Source organism: Pelophylax lessonae (genome assembly GCF_965119305.1).
Source record: "Pelophylax lessonae genome assembly, chromosome: 3".
NCBI classification, from domain to species: domain Eukaryota; kingdom Metazoa; phylum Chordata; class Amphibia; order Anura; family Ranidae; genus Pelophylax; species Pelophylax lessonae.
Window position 1 is genome coordinate 309403328 of NC_138770.1, and position 19010 is coordinate 309422337.

Below are 19010 nucleotides of genomic sequence, written 5' to 3' on the forward strand. Positions count from 1 at the left end.
AACGTGGGTCATCGCGTTTGGACGCGTTCGGACGCGTTCGGACGCGTTCGGACGCGTTTGTGCGTTTGAAACGCCGGGAAACACACGTTCGAACACAAATAATTGCGTTCTAAAAACAGTCCCTGAACGCAACTGCCTGCAAATGACTGTAAACGACCTGGTGTACATGGACAGATAAGATAAAATGTAGATGGGTTCAGGGGCTTCTGAAAAAAACGCCCAACTGCTCCTAAACGGCCATTTCCAGCATCCCGTGTACATGGAGCCTTAGTGTGACGGGGGGGGGGGGGCTGTGAACAAGAGCTGTGGCCTAGAGTAGTGCTGGCCTGCATAGAGGTGGATTCAAGTATAACTAATAACAAGGTCGGGGAAGTAAGGTGATGTTAGGGTTACTCCTTGTGTTCAGTCATGAGGGAGAATACTGTCCAATGATGGAGAAACCCTGGTCTCTGATTAGCGGATTTCAGTCGGTGGATGTGATGCAGACAAACACTGCAATACATTAGCTGAGCCTTGGGATTCCTTATTGGGAGAAGATTGTGGAAGCAGAAGGAAAAGACATGCTGTAATATTTCTGAATAGCTAATTCACTTATTGTACTAGACATTCTCCGGTGAATAGTTTGATTCTTTAAAGTTAAATGTTGCGTCTGTGTTTCCTTTGGTCATCTTGTGCTTTGAAATTCAACATAGTAAATAGGATTAAATAATATACATTTGCATTAAATAGACTTCCCTGTCATCATTCTTACAGAATGTGCCTTGTATTTGTATTGAGTGGCACTCCCAGACTGTTTTAGTGAACTTGTGTGACAATAAGTTAAGCATCTTTACTCCTACTTACTGAGTTACTGAATTGTTGCTTTCTACAGAATACCTCAAAAGCCTGAAAACATAGTGCTGACTCTGCAAGCATCTACTTCTAGCTTCTAGGTTAGAACTTTTCACCAACTCCATTCCATGTTTGTTGTTTCCTAGTTGTGATGGGCCCCTCAATGAGCAGCAATGAGATGTGGGAGAATGGAGTTGGTGGTTCAAAGCTTTACCTTCATCTGGAAAGTTGCTAGTTGCACTATGGAATTCCCTGATTTTTAGTACTCTTGGGGTACCCTGAAGATATCTAAAAGATACACAGACATATTTGAGTCAATTTAACTGATGTTAGTTTTCTACCAAGAACCTTGGTACAGGGATACTTAAAATATGTAAAATAAACTAGTATATATGAGCTTGTGAGATTCCAGATATGATTTCCTTACTGCAGGAAAAAAACCTAAAGGTGACACTGTTCCTGTTCTAGGCTCATTGACCCTGCTCAGTAAAAAGAGTCACCTGTGCACAGGCTATGGACATTAAGGCATATGTTACCACAACACTTCATATTCCTGATATGTACCTATTGTACCATGTACTTGTTTGACAAAGTATCCTGTTCTCTTTGCATTGCTTCTTTTATGTGAAATCCCTGCCAGTCCACTTGCTTTTCTATTAAAAACTGACAAAGTTAGGCATGAGTGCACATCCATCCAATTGTGGTCAGTTTTCTGGCTGTGCTGAGACCTCAGTGTGCTCTCCTCCAATGATCAGACTTGTCCTGACACACCCCTGCTGCACAGCCATTCACTGGGAAGCTCAGTATGATGCTGCTGCTGCTGCTTCACCTCCCCCAGCTCTTATACAGCTGAGAACAGAGGAAATGTGATCACTTATAACAAAGGGAAAAAATGTATTTATAATGTTTTTTATATCTAAACACAAATACTTTGCCTGTCATTTCTATTTTAAATGGAATGTTTTTTTACAGGGTGATCGTTTACAATTTCTTTAACAAAATAAATATATATACGGATGTACTATTCGCTTGATCTGCAATAAAGTGCTAAATAATAATACTTTCTCAGTGCTTTATATGATCCAATATAAATAAATAGTTACAACAATTCGTGATAATAAAGTACTCCGGGACCATTTGTCAATTCATATATAATTCTTAAAGCGGAGTTCCGGGCACACAAAATCGACCTTTTTTTTTTCTGCAAATCTGCTTGGTCTCCTTCACCTGAAAAGGAATTGGATAGTTAGGTATATATATTTTTTTTTTTTACTCACCTTGTAATTGTAGATAGAAAATACTCACCTATTCTTCACTTCCTCCCTCTGTGCCGCGGCTCCACCGTTACTTCCTGGCTTGCAATGATTCATGGGAGCTGAACGTCATCGCTCCCGGGAATCAATGCGACGGCACCAGCCCCGCTCGTCACTTCCGGGGCGACGCCGCATTCCCTGCTAAACAGCTTCTGGGCATGCCCAGAAGCTGTGGAGGAATGCGGCACCGCACCGGAAGTGACGAGAGGGGCCGGTGCAGGCGCATTCTGGGAGAAGAAGACACGGAAGAGGACGCAGAAGAGGATCGCGCCGGCTTCAGCTGCCCACAACAGAGATGGCAACGCTGGAGAAGAAATTTTATAAGTGAGTATTTCTTCTTGCAGGTAAGTGCGAACCGGGACAGATCAGAGGCTAGCCATTGTGGAATGTACTAGCCCTGACTGTCCCGGGGGTATGTTTATTGAAAAATAGTTTTTGTGCCCGGAACTCCGCTTTAAGGTGCTATGTGCTTAAACAAATCTCAAAACAGTCCATATGTATATATAAAGTCTGTAGTGCTTCAAAGTGCTCTGTGCTGTAGAATTCAAAACATTCAGTGTTCTGCGTGCAAACCAACACTCCAGGCTCCCTTCCTTTGTCTCCACATTCACCAGACTAAAAGGACATGTCTCCTAAAGGTAAACGTAAAGGGGAAACCCCACACTGTGCCAAAATACCTCAAAGCTTAAAATCTTAAAAATCTGCAATAAAACAATTTAAATCTATATCATTAAGCCCCCCAGGACCAAAGTTTCTAATTCATAAATCCATCGCTTTTCTTTTTTTGACACTTACCTTTTTTATTTTGTTATCTCTACAATGATTGTTAATTTTATCTATGCCATAGAAGATCAACCCTCTTTGGTCTCTCCCGTGGTATTCCCTAAAGTGTCAATATAAGTTAAGTCCTCTGAAGCCTTTTTTGATATTATCAACATGTTAACCTATCCTCTTGTAAAGACCCAAGTGGTTCTGTCCACATATTGCATTCGATGACATAATTGATATGGGTACTATCACAAGTAATACATTCTATTTATACTCTCTATTTATCATGTTAGATTTAAATTTAGTGTATTTTTCACAGCCAGTTTCCTACTGCGCATTCTGAATGGTCCCGCTGTCTTCTGGGACTTGTGTTCCTCCCATAAGGCAGTGTGGGAAGGAGGAGTGGCTGGAAACTTTGTAAATTGCCATTTTTTTTGTTCAGCGATCTTACCCGGAAGTGGGAACAGGTACTTGGCTTTGACAGGTATCCACTCCCCCCAAAAAAGTGCAGTGGAGGTGGGGGGGAGGGTGCGAACAAGCAGAGCTACCCTTTTTGAGTGGAGCTCTGATTCAAAGATTCTTCTGTGCCCTCCCACCTCACCATTATATCATCTATAAATCTTTTATAAAGTTTTAATTGGGGCCAGTGGTTACCATAAATGTTTTCTTCTGGGCATTTACTCATAAAGAGGTAAGCGACACTGGGAGTGTACTTTGCTTCCATAGCCACCCCTCTTGTTTGTCCATAGTATTTTTTGACATATCAAAAATAGTTGCTCCTCATGGCCATATCCTCAATAATCAATTGTATTTATTCCTTTTTGAGATATGACTGGTGCAATGCCCATTCTACTACTTTTTGGCCATCATCTTGTATTATATTGGTATAGAGGAAGTTTACATTTTTTGGTTGCTAAAATGCAATGGTTTACATTCTCAATATTCTTCAGCATAGGGATAAGATGTTTGCTATTCCTTAAATAGGATTTACTTTTTGTCACTAGGGGTTGTAAGTACTCATTTATATGGGTACTTATAGGGGGAACGCCCCACTGTTGCAGTATTGAAACAGTGGGGAGTTACCTTTTAGGGCACATGCATGTAACAAAAATTGGAGAGGGTAAAGTGTTGGATAGCTCACCATAATTTTATTAAAATGTGGAGTTCCCCTTTAGGATAAATTCTATAATGTGGAGTTCACCTTTAGGATAACACCATAGCAAGCATCAGTATGTAAGTGGTAACAACTTGCTGGGTCCGACTGAAAGGGAAATAGAGCATAGGGCAAAAAAGAAGTTGAGTGCACCATCATGGCACCACTTCTGATGATGAAACGCATTGGGCGGGGCTTGTGAGCGTCACTTCCATCTACCTAACTCCAGTCTGTGAAATGCAGCTGGTTGGGGAATGCCGAAACTGCAATACATTACTGCATGTGCTCTAAGCTTGTGTAATGCAAGCAATATTGCAATGTGAGTAGTTTTCAAATGTTTTAAGCAAAAGCACCTGTCCATCCAAAGCCAGAGCAGCGGGGATAGCCAGAGGGAAGACTGTTGGTTTACATATAAGCGAGCATATCGTCTTGGTCTGGTGAGTGTGGGGACAAAGGAGGGGAGCACGGAGTGTTGATTTTCACACAGAACACTGAATGTTTCGGATTCAGACTTTATATACAGTACTGTATACATACAGTGAGGGAAAAAGTAATTGATCCTCGCTGATTGTGTACGTTTGCCCACTGACAAAGAAATGATCAGTCTATAATTTTAATGGTAGGTTTATTTTAACAGTGAGAGACAGAATAACAACAAAAATATCCAGAGAAGCGCATTTCAAAAAAAGTTATAAATTGATTTGCATTTTAATGAGTGAAATAGTTATTTGATCCTCTATCAATCAGCAAGATTTCTCAAGATTCTCTTGAAGGGAGTTCTCCTAATCCCAGCTTGTTACCTGTATAAAAGACACCTTTCCACAGAAGCAATCAATCAATCAATCAATCAATCAGTCAGATTCCAATCTCTCCGCCATGGCCAAGACCAAAGAGCTGTCTAAGGATGTCAGGGACAAGATTGTAAACCTATACAAGGCTGGAATGAGCTACAAGACCATCCAAGCAGCTGGTTGAGAGGGTGAGAACAGTTGGTGCGATTATTTGCAAATGGAAGAAACACAAAATAACTGTCAATCTTCCTCGGTCTGGGGCTCAATGCAAGATCTCCCCTCGTGGAGTTTCAATGATAATGAGAACAGTAAGGAATCAGCCCAGAACTACATGGAGAATCTTGTCAATAATCTTAAGGCAGCTGGGACCATAGTCACCAAGAAAACAACTGGTAACATAATACACTGTGAAGAAATGAAATCCTGCAGCACTCGCAATGTCCCCCTGCTCAAGAAAGCGCATGTACAGGCCGGTCGGAAGTTTGCTAATGAACATCTAAATGAATCGGAGAACTGGGTGAAAGTGTTGTGGTCAGATGAGACCAAAATCTAGCTCTTTGGCATTAACTCAATTCATTGTGTTTTGAGGAGGAGGAATGCTGCCTATGACCCCAAGAACACCATCCCTGACGTCAAACATGGAGATGGAAACATTATGCTTTGGGGTGTTTTTCTGCTAAGGGGACAGGACAACTTCACCACATCAAATGGACAATGGACGGGGCCATGTACCGTCAAATCTTGAGTGAGAATCTCTTTACCTCAGCCAGGGCATTAAAAATGGGTCAGGGATGGGTATTCCAGCATGAAAATGACCCTAGAAACAATGGCCAAGGCAACAAAGGAGTGGCTCAAGAAGAAGCACATTAAGGTCCTGGAGTGGCCTAGCCAGTCTCCGGACCTTAATCCCATAGAAAATATGTGAAGAGAGCTGAAGGTTCGAGTTACTAATTGTCAGCCTCAAAACCTTTAAGACTTGGAGAGGATCTGCCAAGAGGAGTGGGACAAAATCCCTCCTGAGAGGTCTGCAAACCTGGTAGCTAACTACAAGAAACGTCTGACCTCTCTGATTGCCACCAAGGGTTTTGCCACCAAGTACTAAGTCGTGTTTTACGAAGGGGTCAGATACTTATTTCACTCATTAAAATGCATATCAATTTATAACTTTTTTGAAATGAGTTTTTCTGGATATTTTTGTTGTTATTCTGTCTCTCACTGTTAAAATAAACCTACCAATAAAATTGTAGACTGATCATTTCTTTGTCAGTGGGCAAATGTACAAAATCAGCAGGGAATAAAACAATTTTTTTCCCCTTACTGTATGACCTGTTTTGAAATTTGTTTAGGCACATAGCACTATATGAATTATATATGAATTGTCACTCGGTCACAGAGCACTTTAATATTATGAATTGTTTATTTATAGGGGATCATTTACAGCACTGAGAAAGTATTAATATTTAGCATTTTATTGCAGATCAAGCAAATAGTAGGGCAGCATACATTTTGTTTTGGTTTGATTGGGATTACTCTGAGTGGGAGAAGCAGTTACACCAAGCACTTAACCCTTAGCGTGGAGTTTATTATATATAAAATGGACATTAACTGCTTCCCACCCGGCCTATAAACAAATGACAGCTGAGCGGGAGCTCTTTCATCCTGTGTAGACATCATATGATGTCCTCCCAGGCACAGGCCATGTTGTGGTGTGACCTGTCACCCATTGACAGATCATTGTAATGGATTATCCCCCAGTACCATGTGATTGCTGTGACAAATCACAGCGATCACATGACAGTTGTACAAGGTTGCATGACTGAGTAATTGTCATTCAAAGTGTGAAAGAACTTAGAGCTGAACCTTCTGGCCGGGGCAGGAAGGGGGTGAAAGGGGTATTGAAGTGATTTAACTACAGTATTTACATATCCTTATCATAGAAACACCTGATGCTTCTTTTCTTTAGAGGGTTGACTGCCAAGATTTTGTTTTCATAGAAGAAAAAGGTGATATTTCGTTCACGGTTGTGGACGTTGAAAATTAGATTATTCGCAATGCCTATAGGTACAGAGGTGAATGTGGGCTTATTTTAAAGTGCCTTTACTGCTTGTTCATTACACAAATACTTTACTGTGAATAGTCTGAACACAGTTTAATTTTTAATGCAACCAATGAGAATTTAACCTAGTAAAGTTTGGTGAAGTAGTATATCTAAACACACAGAGAAAATTAGAGACATAAATATAACTGCAGCTCTGTTCCACTTTCTTTCTCTTTAGGTAAATGGAAGATTAACATTAGGTGAAAATATTGCTGATATGGGCGGCCTTAAATTGGCATATTATGTGAGTATCTTAAACTTCTAAAATATTTATTATACAATGGGGAAAATAGTTATTTGATCCCCTGCAGATTTTGTAAGTTTGCCCACTTACAAAGAAATGAAAGGTCTATAATTTTTGTTATATATGTATTTTAAATGATAGAGACAGAATATCAACCAAAAAGCCAGAAAAAAACACATGATACAAATGTTATGAATTGATTTGCAGTTCAGTCAGTAAAATAAGTATTTGATCCCCTAGCAATCAACAATAATTCTGGCTCCCACAGCCTGGCTACAGTATGAGCTCATGTAGTACCAGAGATGTATAGTAACTAAGTAGAACTACTTCACTACTGTACTTAAGTACCGAAAGGCGGTATCTGTACTTTCCTGGAGTAGAATTTTTTTCTCCTACTTCCACTTTTACTTCACTACATTTTTTCAATGATTTCAACTTTGAGTTGCCAAGCGACAGCTGAGAAAACGTAAGGATTTAGTGAAGATCTGTAAAGAAGAGTGGACCAAAATCCCTTCTGAGATGTGTGCAAACCTGGAAATCACCTACAAGAAACGTCTTACCTCTGTGTTTGCCAACAGGGTTTTCACCACCAAGCACTAAGTCATGTTTTGCTTGGGGATCAAATACTTATATTACTCACTGAACTGCAACTTTTTTCATGAATTTTTGTGGTTGATATTCTGTCATTCAAAATACACCTATGATAAAAATTATAGACCCTTTATTTCTTTGTAAGTGGGCAAACTTACAAAATCTGCAGGGGATCAAATAATTATTTTCCCCACTGTATGTCATGTAGGGCTGGATTAAGGTATGTGACAACCTCTGGGCAAACTTTTGTTCAGGGGACCACCACCTACTTGGGCAGAGAGAAAAAATGAGAAATATGGGTTTAAAACTTCAGTGAGCCTGAGATTGTGAGATTGAGGAAGAGAGCCATTGCGGTGTGCACATTACTGAATATGATTTGGTACATGACCAGGATATTTGTGTTTTTGGGGTATGTTTTTATGGTGACAGACCTTTTAACCACTTACCGCATAGTGATGTAGATCTATGTCGGCAAACTTTGCGGGGTTATACCGGGATGATGCCTCTAGCTAGAGACACCATCCCGGTACCGTGGTTTAGTGTCAACGGTCGGCTTTCCGTCCGTAACGACCGATGCGGCTCCCCCCCCCCCTCCCGCCACCTTCCGTGACTTTGCTCGGGGCTCCCGTCCCACCGGGAGCCCCGAGCACCCAGCGGCTGGATGGAGTCCCGATGAATGCCGGAAACGGCATCGATCGGGTCTCCGATGACGTAACCCGGAGGCGGCATCCATGACGTCACTTCCGGGTTACCGTGCTGCAAAAAGCGGCAAATTTAAAAACCGGCTGTATGCAAAAACGCCGTTTTCGGCGTTTTGCATACATGGAAGTGTAGTGGAGTTTAGACCCTCGATCCCTCCATAAAGTGTACCTGTCACTACATATTGGTGTCACAAGGGATGTTTACATTGTTTGTGACAGCAATAAAAGCGATCAGATTTTTTATTTTTTTTTAAAACCTGTAATAAAGTTAAAAAAAATAAATAAATAAGAAAAAAAAAATGTAGCTGCCCCCGTCACCGTTAGCTCGCGCACAAAAAAAACGTATACGGAAGTCGAGCCGCGAATGAAATCGCTGTTCAAACCACACATGTGAGGTATCGCCGCATTCGCCAGAGCATGTGCAATAATTAAAAAAAAAAGCTACACTCTACCTCTAAACTGGTAACCGTTAAATAAATTTAAAGCGTCGCCAATTGAGATCTCTATTGACCGTAGTTTGCTGCCATCCCACGGGGGGGCGCAATTTTAAACTGTAACATGTTGGGTATCTATTTACTTGACGTGACATCATCTTTCACAATGTACAAAAAAAATGGGCTAACTTTACTGTTTAGTATTTTTTAAATGCAGTGAAATGTGATTTTTCAAAATTTTTCCAAAAAAATGGCGTTTCAAAGACCGCTGCGCAAATACCGCGTGACAAAAAATATTGCAATGACCGACATTTTATTTGTCTTTGCTAAAAAAATATATATAATGTTTGGGGGTTCTAAGTAGTTTTCTAGGAAAAAATACTGGTTTTAACTTGTGAACAAAAAGTGTCCGAAATAGGGCTGGGGCTTAAGTGGTTAAAGGGGGTTGAAGTTTTGATATATTGGTCCTATAAACCAAGAGAATTAATTGCCCACACCCTTGCACAAATGGCACCATATCACTATGCTGTGGTAATACATAGGCTTACCTGTATGTGTCAATATGTGATCAACACACGGGTCCACACTGGTGGGGAAGGATGGACACAGTACAGGGAATATTACATAGTTACATAGTTGTTGGGGTTGAATACAGACAATAGTCCATCCAGTTCAACCTGTGTAGGTGTGTGTGGATGCAATAATTTCCCATACCCCTGAATGTTATGATCCTTGAGATGTACATCCAAGAGTCGTTTAAAAGTAGCCATACTCCCTGCAGTTACTACCACTTGTGGTAGAGAATTCCACAATCTTGTAACTGTAACATCCATTCTGAGGACTGGTGTCCAGAACTGGACAGAATACTCCAGATGTGGTCGGACCAGTGATTTATAAAGTGGTAGAATTATAGATTTATCTCTGGAATACATCCCCTTCCTTATGCAAACTAATATTCTGCCGGCTTTGGCAGCTGCAGCTTGACATTGCATGCTATTACTAAGACTCCCAGATCTTTCTCCATTTTTGATTCCCCCAGGGATCCCCCCCCCCCCCCAAAGCGTATTGGGCGTTTATGTTTTTAGTCCCTAAGTGCAATACCTTACACTTCTCCACATTAAACCTCAATTACCATGTATTTGCCCACTCTGTTATTTTGTTCAGGTCATTCTGTAAGATTTCTGCCTCACTATGTGAAGTTATTGCCCTACTTATATGTTGAAGGGGGATGGAATGGATAGCATATTAGGGATTTTGTAGGTGGAGGAGAGTAACATTACAGCAGATGAGAGGAGAAGTACAGAAAAGCACTGGGGATGGACAAGAGAAGCAGGAGGGTATATCCCACACCTCTCCAAACTGACACAATTTAGCAAATATATTCGATATACACTGTAAAAATAATTTTATATATCTTTGAAAATATTATTTACTGTATTTTGTTAATATTTGTTGGTACAAGAAAAGCTGAGCTTTATAGCAGAGTGGACTGATGATTAAGCAACCAGCTCAAGTCACTGCTTTCCTGACAGTGGTTCGCTCACTGCTGTAAGAGTAGAGTGAAGTGTGATCACTGTTATGCTGGTTACCAAGTGATTTGAGGTGTGTAACTGAGAGTGATTGTGTGCCACTAAAGGGGGCTTGTTAGTGATGTAAACTCATGGGTAATGGCCCCCTGTACTTATTGTTTAATCCGGCCCTGCTGGCATCCAAAGCTCTTTGTATTGACAATATACTCTGGGTGAACACTTCCACTGCTCTCACTATGTATTCTATGTATGCTACCTACTGTCATCTGATTGTGTATACTTTCAGGCTTACCAAAAATGGGTAAGAGAAAATGGTCCAGAGCGACCCCTTCCTCGTCTGAAATACACTCATGATCAGCTATTCTTCATTGCTTTCGCACAGGTAAGAAAGTAGCTTCTTGTCATCAGTGTTTAGTGGAAAGTCAGAATGGTACTAAATAATTAGTAGAGTCATTTATAAGAAAGTTCAATGCTGCAATATGTAGGCAGGTTGAAGTATGTGAGCCAACGGCCGGCCTAGGCTGGGGAAAGGGTTAAGTGTTTTTTGCTTAGTTCCTGTGCTTTTAGACTTAGCCAGCCCACCTTTGCAATAAAATGGGGGACAGCTGAGGTCCAAAAAGGCAGGTTGCGGTGGGTCCAGTGAGTTCCAGTATCACCTGTGAGCGCAGTCGTTGGCGCTACAGAGGAAACCAGGGTTTTCGGAAGACATTTTAAAGCCATGGACAATGCCGTTATGGACTCTCACCTCTTGGAGATATGCATGGGCCACAACATTTCTCTTGTGAGGATTAGGGAAAGGACAATGTTCATATTGAACTCTTATGCTACATCTGTCCGGTTAAGTTTTATTAACCGTTCTGAGCCTGGCCTGAAGTTATTCAAAGGGGTGCACGTGGGTTCTGGTGAATCTAAAAGAACCAGGGTCTGTAACAGCACTATGGGGTATGAAATAACACCGCTACAGAAAGGTTACCTTGGCAAGACAAAAAGAGGAGTGTAGTTGCTAAAAGAAACCAAATGCAAGTTCAAGACACAAGCAACCAGTCGTTAGGTGTGATACCTGGTAAAGGTGACAGGTCCTCCATTAGCAAGGGAAGAGCATGCATGAGGACCCCACTATGTGCACGATGGGACCCAATTTTGTTACTGGGAGTTAGGAAACAGAGGTACGTTGGACTGAAGGAGTGGGCACAAGCTCAGCACATCCCTCCTAATGCAAACATACAAATTACAGTGTGTCATCACATAGAACAAGACACTTTTCAGAGGAACTCTGTATTATTACTGCACACACTGAATGCTCTTCAGTGAAGTGTAAAAGTTGTGGATCTGCCTTAACCACTTCAGCCCCGGAAGGTTTTACCCCCTTAATGACCAGGTAATTTTTTGCGATATGACACTGCACTACCTTAACTGACAATTGCGTGGACATGCAACGCTATACCCAAATTAAATGTATGTCCTTTTTTTCCCACAAATATAGGTTTCTTTTGGTGGTATTTGACCACGTAGGTTTTTATTTTTTGCGTTAAAAACAAAAAAAGACTGACAGTTTTGAAAAAAAAACATTATTTTCTACTTTATGCTATAAAACATATATTTTCAATTTAGGCCAATATGTATTCTGCTTACATATTTGTGGTAAAGAAAAACCCAATAAGTGTAAATTGATTGGTTTGCACAAAAGTTATAGTGTCTACAAACTATAGGATAGATTTATGGAATTTTTTAATTTTTTACTAGTAATGGCGGCCATCAGAGATTTCTACGGGACTACCACATTGTGGCGGACAAATCTGACACTAAGTGGCACTTTTTGGGGACCAGTGACACCAATACAATACAGTGATCAGTGCAAAAAAAAAAAAAAAGTACTGTCACTGTACTAATCACACTGGCAGGGAAGGGGTTAACATCAGGGGTGCTCAAAGGGTTAAGTGGGCTCCTAGGGAGTGCTTTCTAACTATGTGTGGGGTGGCCTAACTGGAGGAAGACAGAGATCTGTGTTTCTGCTTAGCAGAAACACAAGATCTCCATCTTACTCTCTGACAGAACGGCGGTCTGCCTTGTTTACATAGGCAGATCGTCATTTTGCCTCCCCTTCGAACGATCCGCTGGTCCCGGCGGACATCGCGTCCGCCCGACCCACTGATTGGCTCCTGCTGTGTCCAATACAGGTATGTCAGTTCGTGCAGGAGAGCCGCCCTGCCGAAGTATATCTGCTTTGGGCGGTCCTTAAGTGGTAATGTTAGATTCTTCACATGACCACAGTCTCCGCCTGGTTCCAGGCATTGATGAGTGCGTTCCGTGTAAGAGGTACCCCCGTGTGCATGGATGCATATGACACAGCCCACAAATATGACTGAAAGGTCCTTTGGTGTACAACTGGAAGATGACTGCATTCAGGATTTTCACATTTTTAAATAGTCCTGTTGCATTGGGTTGGGCAAAAAGAACCTGCTCATGGCATGACAAACTGAGATATGGGGAATATTTCTAAAGACCCACTAAATCTACATATATTTTCAGTATTGAATTTGCCACACATACACTGCTAATGTGCTGCCAGCTAATGTTTTCCTGGGTAAATGTTGGATAATGTGTAATGTAAAGCGGAGTTTTTTTAGGTGAATCTGCTGCAAATCTTATCTTTATGAATAGCACAGACTATGAAAGGCTTTGAATAAAATGAAAATAATAAAATTGCATATCCTTGGAAACAGTGTTATATACTGTATTATTTAGATTTTAAAAATATATTATTTTAATACATTTTTACATGATGCCAATAATTATACGAATTTATTTTATTGAGGTAATTTAGTATACTTTATCTATACTGTTTTTAATATTAAAACTTAAATAATTTCATATTAATATATAGCATATTCTTTATTTGCTGTTTATGTATTTTTTTATTAGTATTACAAGGAGGTTTATTGTATTTGTTGTAAAATGTAAATTCACAAGTGTAAAGAGATGTAGTAAATGGCACATAGGCCATTACTATCTCCCTCCAGCAGGGTGCACTAATGTTTGAGAAATGATCCAACACCCACACTCTGGATAACTGTAAGCTTGGCTGAATCATTCCAGTAAAACACACCCAAACTGCAAGCAACTTGCACAACACAGGGATAGACTGATTCTTGCTTATCTGTAGCTCATCCAATTTTTTTTTTTTGTTATAGTATCAAAAAGGTTACAGCATGGAAGTTGATATCTCCATGCTACCTCATTATCTGAAATTTTTATAGCTCACAGGTGACATCACCACTGAGTGTGAAGTAGCCAACTTTCCAAAGTTCAGAGCTTTCAAACACCTGAAAAAATACATAATTGCAAATTTGGTTTAACACAGCAAATTTGCTTTTTGAGATATAGAGGGGTATGTTGTAAAATGTAAAGTATTTCAGGAAATTGTATAACTTAATTATAATTCTACAACCTGTGAGCTGCTACCAATAATAATAGTTTAGACCAAGTCATACATGTTTGCTTTATTTAATCAAGCCTGGGATTGATGTTTCAGTTACACTATATTACCAAAAGTATTGGGATGCCTGCTTTACACGCACATGAACTTTAATGGCATCCCAGTCTTAGTCCCTAGGCCAGTCAAGTTTCTCCACCCAAACTCGCTCATCCATGTCTTTATGGACCTTGTTTGTGCACTGGTTTCCAGTCATGTTTGAATAGGAAGGGGCCATCTCCAAATTGTTCCCACAAACTTGGGAGCATGAAATTGTCCAAAATGTCTTGGTATGCTGACACCTTAAGAGTTCCCTTCACTGGAACTAAGGGGCCAATCCCAACCCCTTATAAATAGCCCCACACCATAATCCCCTCCGCCAAATGATTTGGACCTGTGCACAAAGCAAGGTCCATAAAGACATGGATGAGCGAGTTTGCAGTGGAGGAATTTGACTGGTCCTGACTTCAACCCGATAGAACACCTTTGGGATGAATTTCAGCGAAGATTGCGAGCCAGGCCTTCTCTTCCACATCAGTGCCTGAACACACAAATGCGATTCTGTAAGAATGGTTAAACATTCCCATAGACACACTCCTAAACTTTGTGGACAGCCTTCCCAGAATAGTTGAAGCTGTTATAGCTGCAAAGGGTGGGCAAACTCAATATTGAACCCTACGGACTAAGACTGGGATTCCATTAAAGTTCATGTGCGTGTTAAGGCAAGTGTCCCAATACTTTTGGAAATATAGTGTATCTTAGAGAGACAACCAAGACACTTTTGCTCTTCGCCACAAATAAGGTTGGCCTTTTACCAAATATGAAAGATCTCCACCACAGAGAATAGCCAGGCATGTAATTAACAGACCTCTAGACATTCATCAATGGCAATAGCAGGACACCAACTTCCAGTTTTAGTGATTTCAAGGATCAGCATGTCAGATCACAGCTTGTGCATGTACAATGGGAGACTGGCTTTGAACCTTTTACAGTATATAATTGAACATTCAATTAATATACTATATATACAGTATATGATTTTGTTTGAATGCTTTATTGTTTGCACAGTGTTTTTTATTTATTTATGTAATATTACCATTTATTGATTATTGATACATTCACTTTATATATAGAGATTTAATTGATTGTATTTATAATTAGTAAGCTTTTATTTACAATTAGCATTTATCTGTTGGGAATTCAAATATATTGGTTCTTTGCTAGCAGCAAAGTTATCTATTAGCACAGACTGTGCTTATGTTATGAAATCTACATGTGAAGTCTATATGTAGGAGTTTGATAAGGAAGGAGGGATGGCATACTGTTTTTTTGGAATAAAGTGCAATTACCCTTTATTCTTCCCTCACATATCCTGAAATTATTTAAAGACACAATTAACTGTTCATATTTGTGCATAAACTTATTTCCAATTTAAGTGCTGTGGCTAGAATTGGTTTATAAATCATAGAAAAATAATGAGAATGTCATTTGTTTTTCATTTTTCAGAACTGGTGTATAAAGAGGAGATCTCAGTCTATTTATCTTCAGGTCCTGACGGATAAACATGCTCCTGAGCATTACCGGTGGGAGTAACACATGAAAGCTAATTTTCCAGAAAGATTATTTTTCTTTTTAAAGATGATATCAGCCTGTCAACATAACATGTTTTTGTCACCTAGTGCACATTTTTATTGGTTTTATCCAAAACCTACCCGTGTGCAGAACAACTTTTTCTAGATGTTGCCATGATACAGTTGACATTTGCTCTCCTTGCTGTTTGTGATGGGATTTCTAGTTGTAGGTTTGGATGTTTTGGCTGGCATGGTAGTGGACAGCATTCACCAGACTTTAAGGACATTAGTGGTTCTGTCTAGTTGGTCATTAAAAAAAAAAAAAAAAAACAGGGCAGCATTTTAACCTAAGAAACTACATATGGTACATGATGGTAAAAAAATCCTCTGCTTGGTGGATAAAACCTAAAATAACCCTATTTATTTACTCACCAGAATGTCCTCCAAAAGAATGCTAGTCAATTTTAGTGAAACACACACACATTTTCTACATTTAAATATCAAGTGCTTATGAGGGTAAATATACAGTATCTCACAAAAGTGAGTACACCCCTCACATTGTTGTTATCACGTACCTGGTGGAGACCAAGCTGTAGAGGGGGCTTCTCTTGCACCTCCTGTCCAACACCCCTGATAGAGATGACAGGCGGTGTAGGACACAGAGTGGCACGAGGGCCGGTATAGCAGGTGATGTCTTGGCAGAAGACTGATGGCTGTGGATCACCGGATGAACACCTGGAACTGGAACTCGGTGATGCTGGATGAGAAGGCAGGAGCGAAGTCGGAACACAAGCCAAGGAGTTGTCAACAGCCGGACAGCACGGGTACAGGAACGTGAGACAGAAGCGGAGTCAGGATACAAGCCGAAGTCGGTACACAGTCTGGCAGCAAGGTACAAAGGCATAAGGCAAAGGCAGGGTCAAACACAGGCTGAGGTCACAGGTAGGCAGGCAGGAATCCAAGGAGAGTCAAAGGCAAGCCGGGTCAGTATAACGGGAAATCCACAAGCAGGTCAGGGCACAAGTAAACAGGAACACAAGCTGAAAGACCACTCAGCAATGTGCTCCTGTCACCGCTTGGTATAAATAGTCCGTTTGGTGCCAATTGCGTGCGCACGTTGCGTACGCACGTTCGCGCATTGGCGCATGCGCATTCGCACATTCCTTCCAGTGTGCCCGGGCATGCGCACTGAGCGTCTCTTACATTGCCCCTCCCCCAATGGGCAGCCTCCGGATGCCCATCTGCAACATCTTCTCAGGATGAAACTGAAAAAAGGTTTGTATTAGATCCGTAGCATGGAGGTTGGCTTCTGGTTCCCATGAATTTTCTTCCGGGCCATAGCCCTTCTATTTAATCAGGTACTGGACAGTACCTCCTCTTTTCCTACAGTCTAATATTGCTTCAACCTCGTATTCTTCGTTGCCATCAATAATTTCAGGCAGAGGTGGATCCGACTCACGGTCAGGAAATGGATTGGGTCTTGTAGGCTTCAGTAAGGATACATGGAAGACAGGGTGAATTTTGTATGTTTCCGGGAGTGAAAGTTCATAGGCAGCAGGATTGATTTGTCTCTTAATAGAGAATGGACCGATATATCTAGGCCCCAGTTTCTTAGACGGACATGACAGTTTCAGATTGATAGTGGATAACCAAACCTTGTCTCCCGGTCTGAGGTTTAGATCTCCCCTTCTCTTCCTATCAAAACATTTTTTGTTGTCTTGCTGTGCCTTGACAATGGCGTCTTGCAATAGCTTGTTGTTGGTTTGCAAAAATGTGGCTCTTTCCTGGACTGCAGGAACCAAGGAATCAGGCATCACATCAGGTATAAAGGCTGGGAAGTACCCATAGTTTGCAAAAAACGGGGCTTGGCCCGTGGCTGAATGCACTGCATCATTATATGCAAACTCTGCTAGGGGTAAAAGTGATGCCCAGTCGTCTTGTGAAAATGATGAAAAACACCGGAGGTACTGCTCCAGGGTCTGGTTTGTACGCTCCGTTTGCCCGTTTGTTTGCGGATGATAGGCTGAGGAAAAGTACGTGTCAATTTTCAATGTTTTGCAGAGGTCTCTCCAGAATCTCGAAGTAAATTGCACCCCCAGGTCTGAGGTGATGTTGCTAGGAACCCCGTGGAGCTGGACCACTTCCTTGATGAAAGTTTGGGCAGTTTCCATTGCTGAGGGAGTTCCCGACATAGGGATAAAGTGGGCCATCTTTGTTAATCTGTCGACCACCACAAAGATGGTCGTGAATCCTTCAGAAGGAGGGAGCTCGACGATAAAGTCTATGTTTATCATTTCCCAAGGCCTTTTGGGAATGGGCAAGGGCCTTAGTAGACCCCAGGCTTTGGCCTTGTCATTCTTGTTCCGGATGCAGATTCCACAGGTGCTAACATAATTACGGCAGTCGGACCTCAGACCAGGCCACCAAAAGGACCGTTGTACCAGGTCAACCGTTTTAGATATCCCAAAGTGCCCTGCCAAGGGATGATCGTGGCACAGGCCGAGGACCTTGGCACGTAGACCTGGAGGTACAAACACTTTTTGGTTATAGAAGAAAAGACCTTCTTGTTCCTGAAGGCACATACCTGATGGTAGAACATCCCTTATGGACGCCTGCTTCAGCTGTGTTAACAGATCCGTTTGCAAAAGTAGAAAACTTTGGGATGGCAGGATTGTGTCTACTTGGTGACACTCTTCGTCCTCTGGGTACATGCGGGACAGCGCATCAGGTTTGCCATTCTTGGAGCCTGGCCTGTAGGTGATATGGAAGGTAAAACGAGAAAAGAACAGTGCCCACCTGGCTTGACGTGGTTTCAGTCTCTTAGCTGTTCGGAGGTACTCCAGATTCTTGTGATCGGTAAAGATCAGGATAGGGTGAAATGCTCCTTCTAATAGGTAGCGCCATTCTTCCAAGGCCGCCTTGATGGCCAGTAATTCCCGGTCTCCAACATCGTAGTTCCTTTCTGCTGGGCTGAGTTTCCTGGAAAAGAAGGCAATAGGGTGAAGAAGAGATCTCGTACCTGAACGCTGTGACAGGATAGCACCTACGGCATTTTCTGAAGCATCCACCTCGAGAACATAGGGCAAAGCGGGATTTGGGTGTCGTAAGATAGGTGCAGTAGTGAATAGGGTCTTCAACTGGTCAAACGCAGCTTGTGCTGCTGGTGTCCATTGGAAACGGGTGCCTTGCCTTGTTAGCTGGGTGACTGGAAGGATAATGGCAGAGAAGTTCTTGATAAACTTGCGGTAAAAATTAGCGAAGCCAATGAACCTTTGTGTGCTCTTCCTGTCTGTGGGAGTGGGCCATTCGAGGATCGATTTGACCTTTTGGGGGTCCATGGAGATCCCAGAAGTGGAAATGACGAGTCCCAAGAATTGGATTGATTCCTTTTCGAACTCGCATTTCTCAGCCTTTGCGTATAATCCATGGTCTCTTAGGCGGCCGAGAACCTTCTTGACATGTTCACGGTGCAATTCAATGGAACCTGAAAAGATAAGAATGTCGTCAAGGTAGA

General features: G+C 41.5%; 1 protein-coding gene across 1 annotated transcript in view; it reads left to right on the forward strand.

The window, feature by feature from the left end:
* The window catches only part of ECEL1 (endothelin converting enzyme like 1), a 193558-nt gene that overhangs the window by 145782 nt on the left and 28766 nt on the right, over positions 1-19010 (forward strand). The window contains exons 15-17 of the mRNA XM_082252142.1: positions 7133-7198; positions 10740-10835; positions 15432-15508. Coding sequence (XP_082108268.1) covers positions 7133-7198; positions 10740-10835; positions 15432-15508 — 239 coding nt within the window. The remainder of the gene's footprint in view (positions 1-7132; positions 7199-10739; positions 10836-15431; positions 15509-19010) is intronic.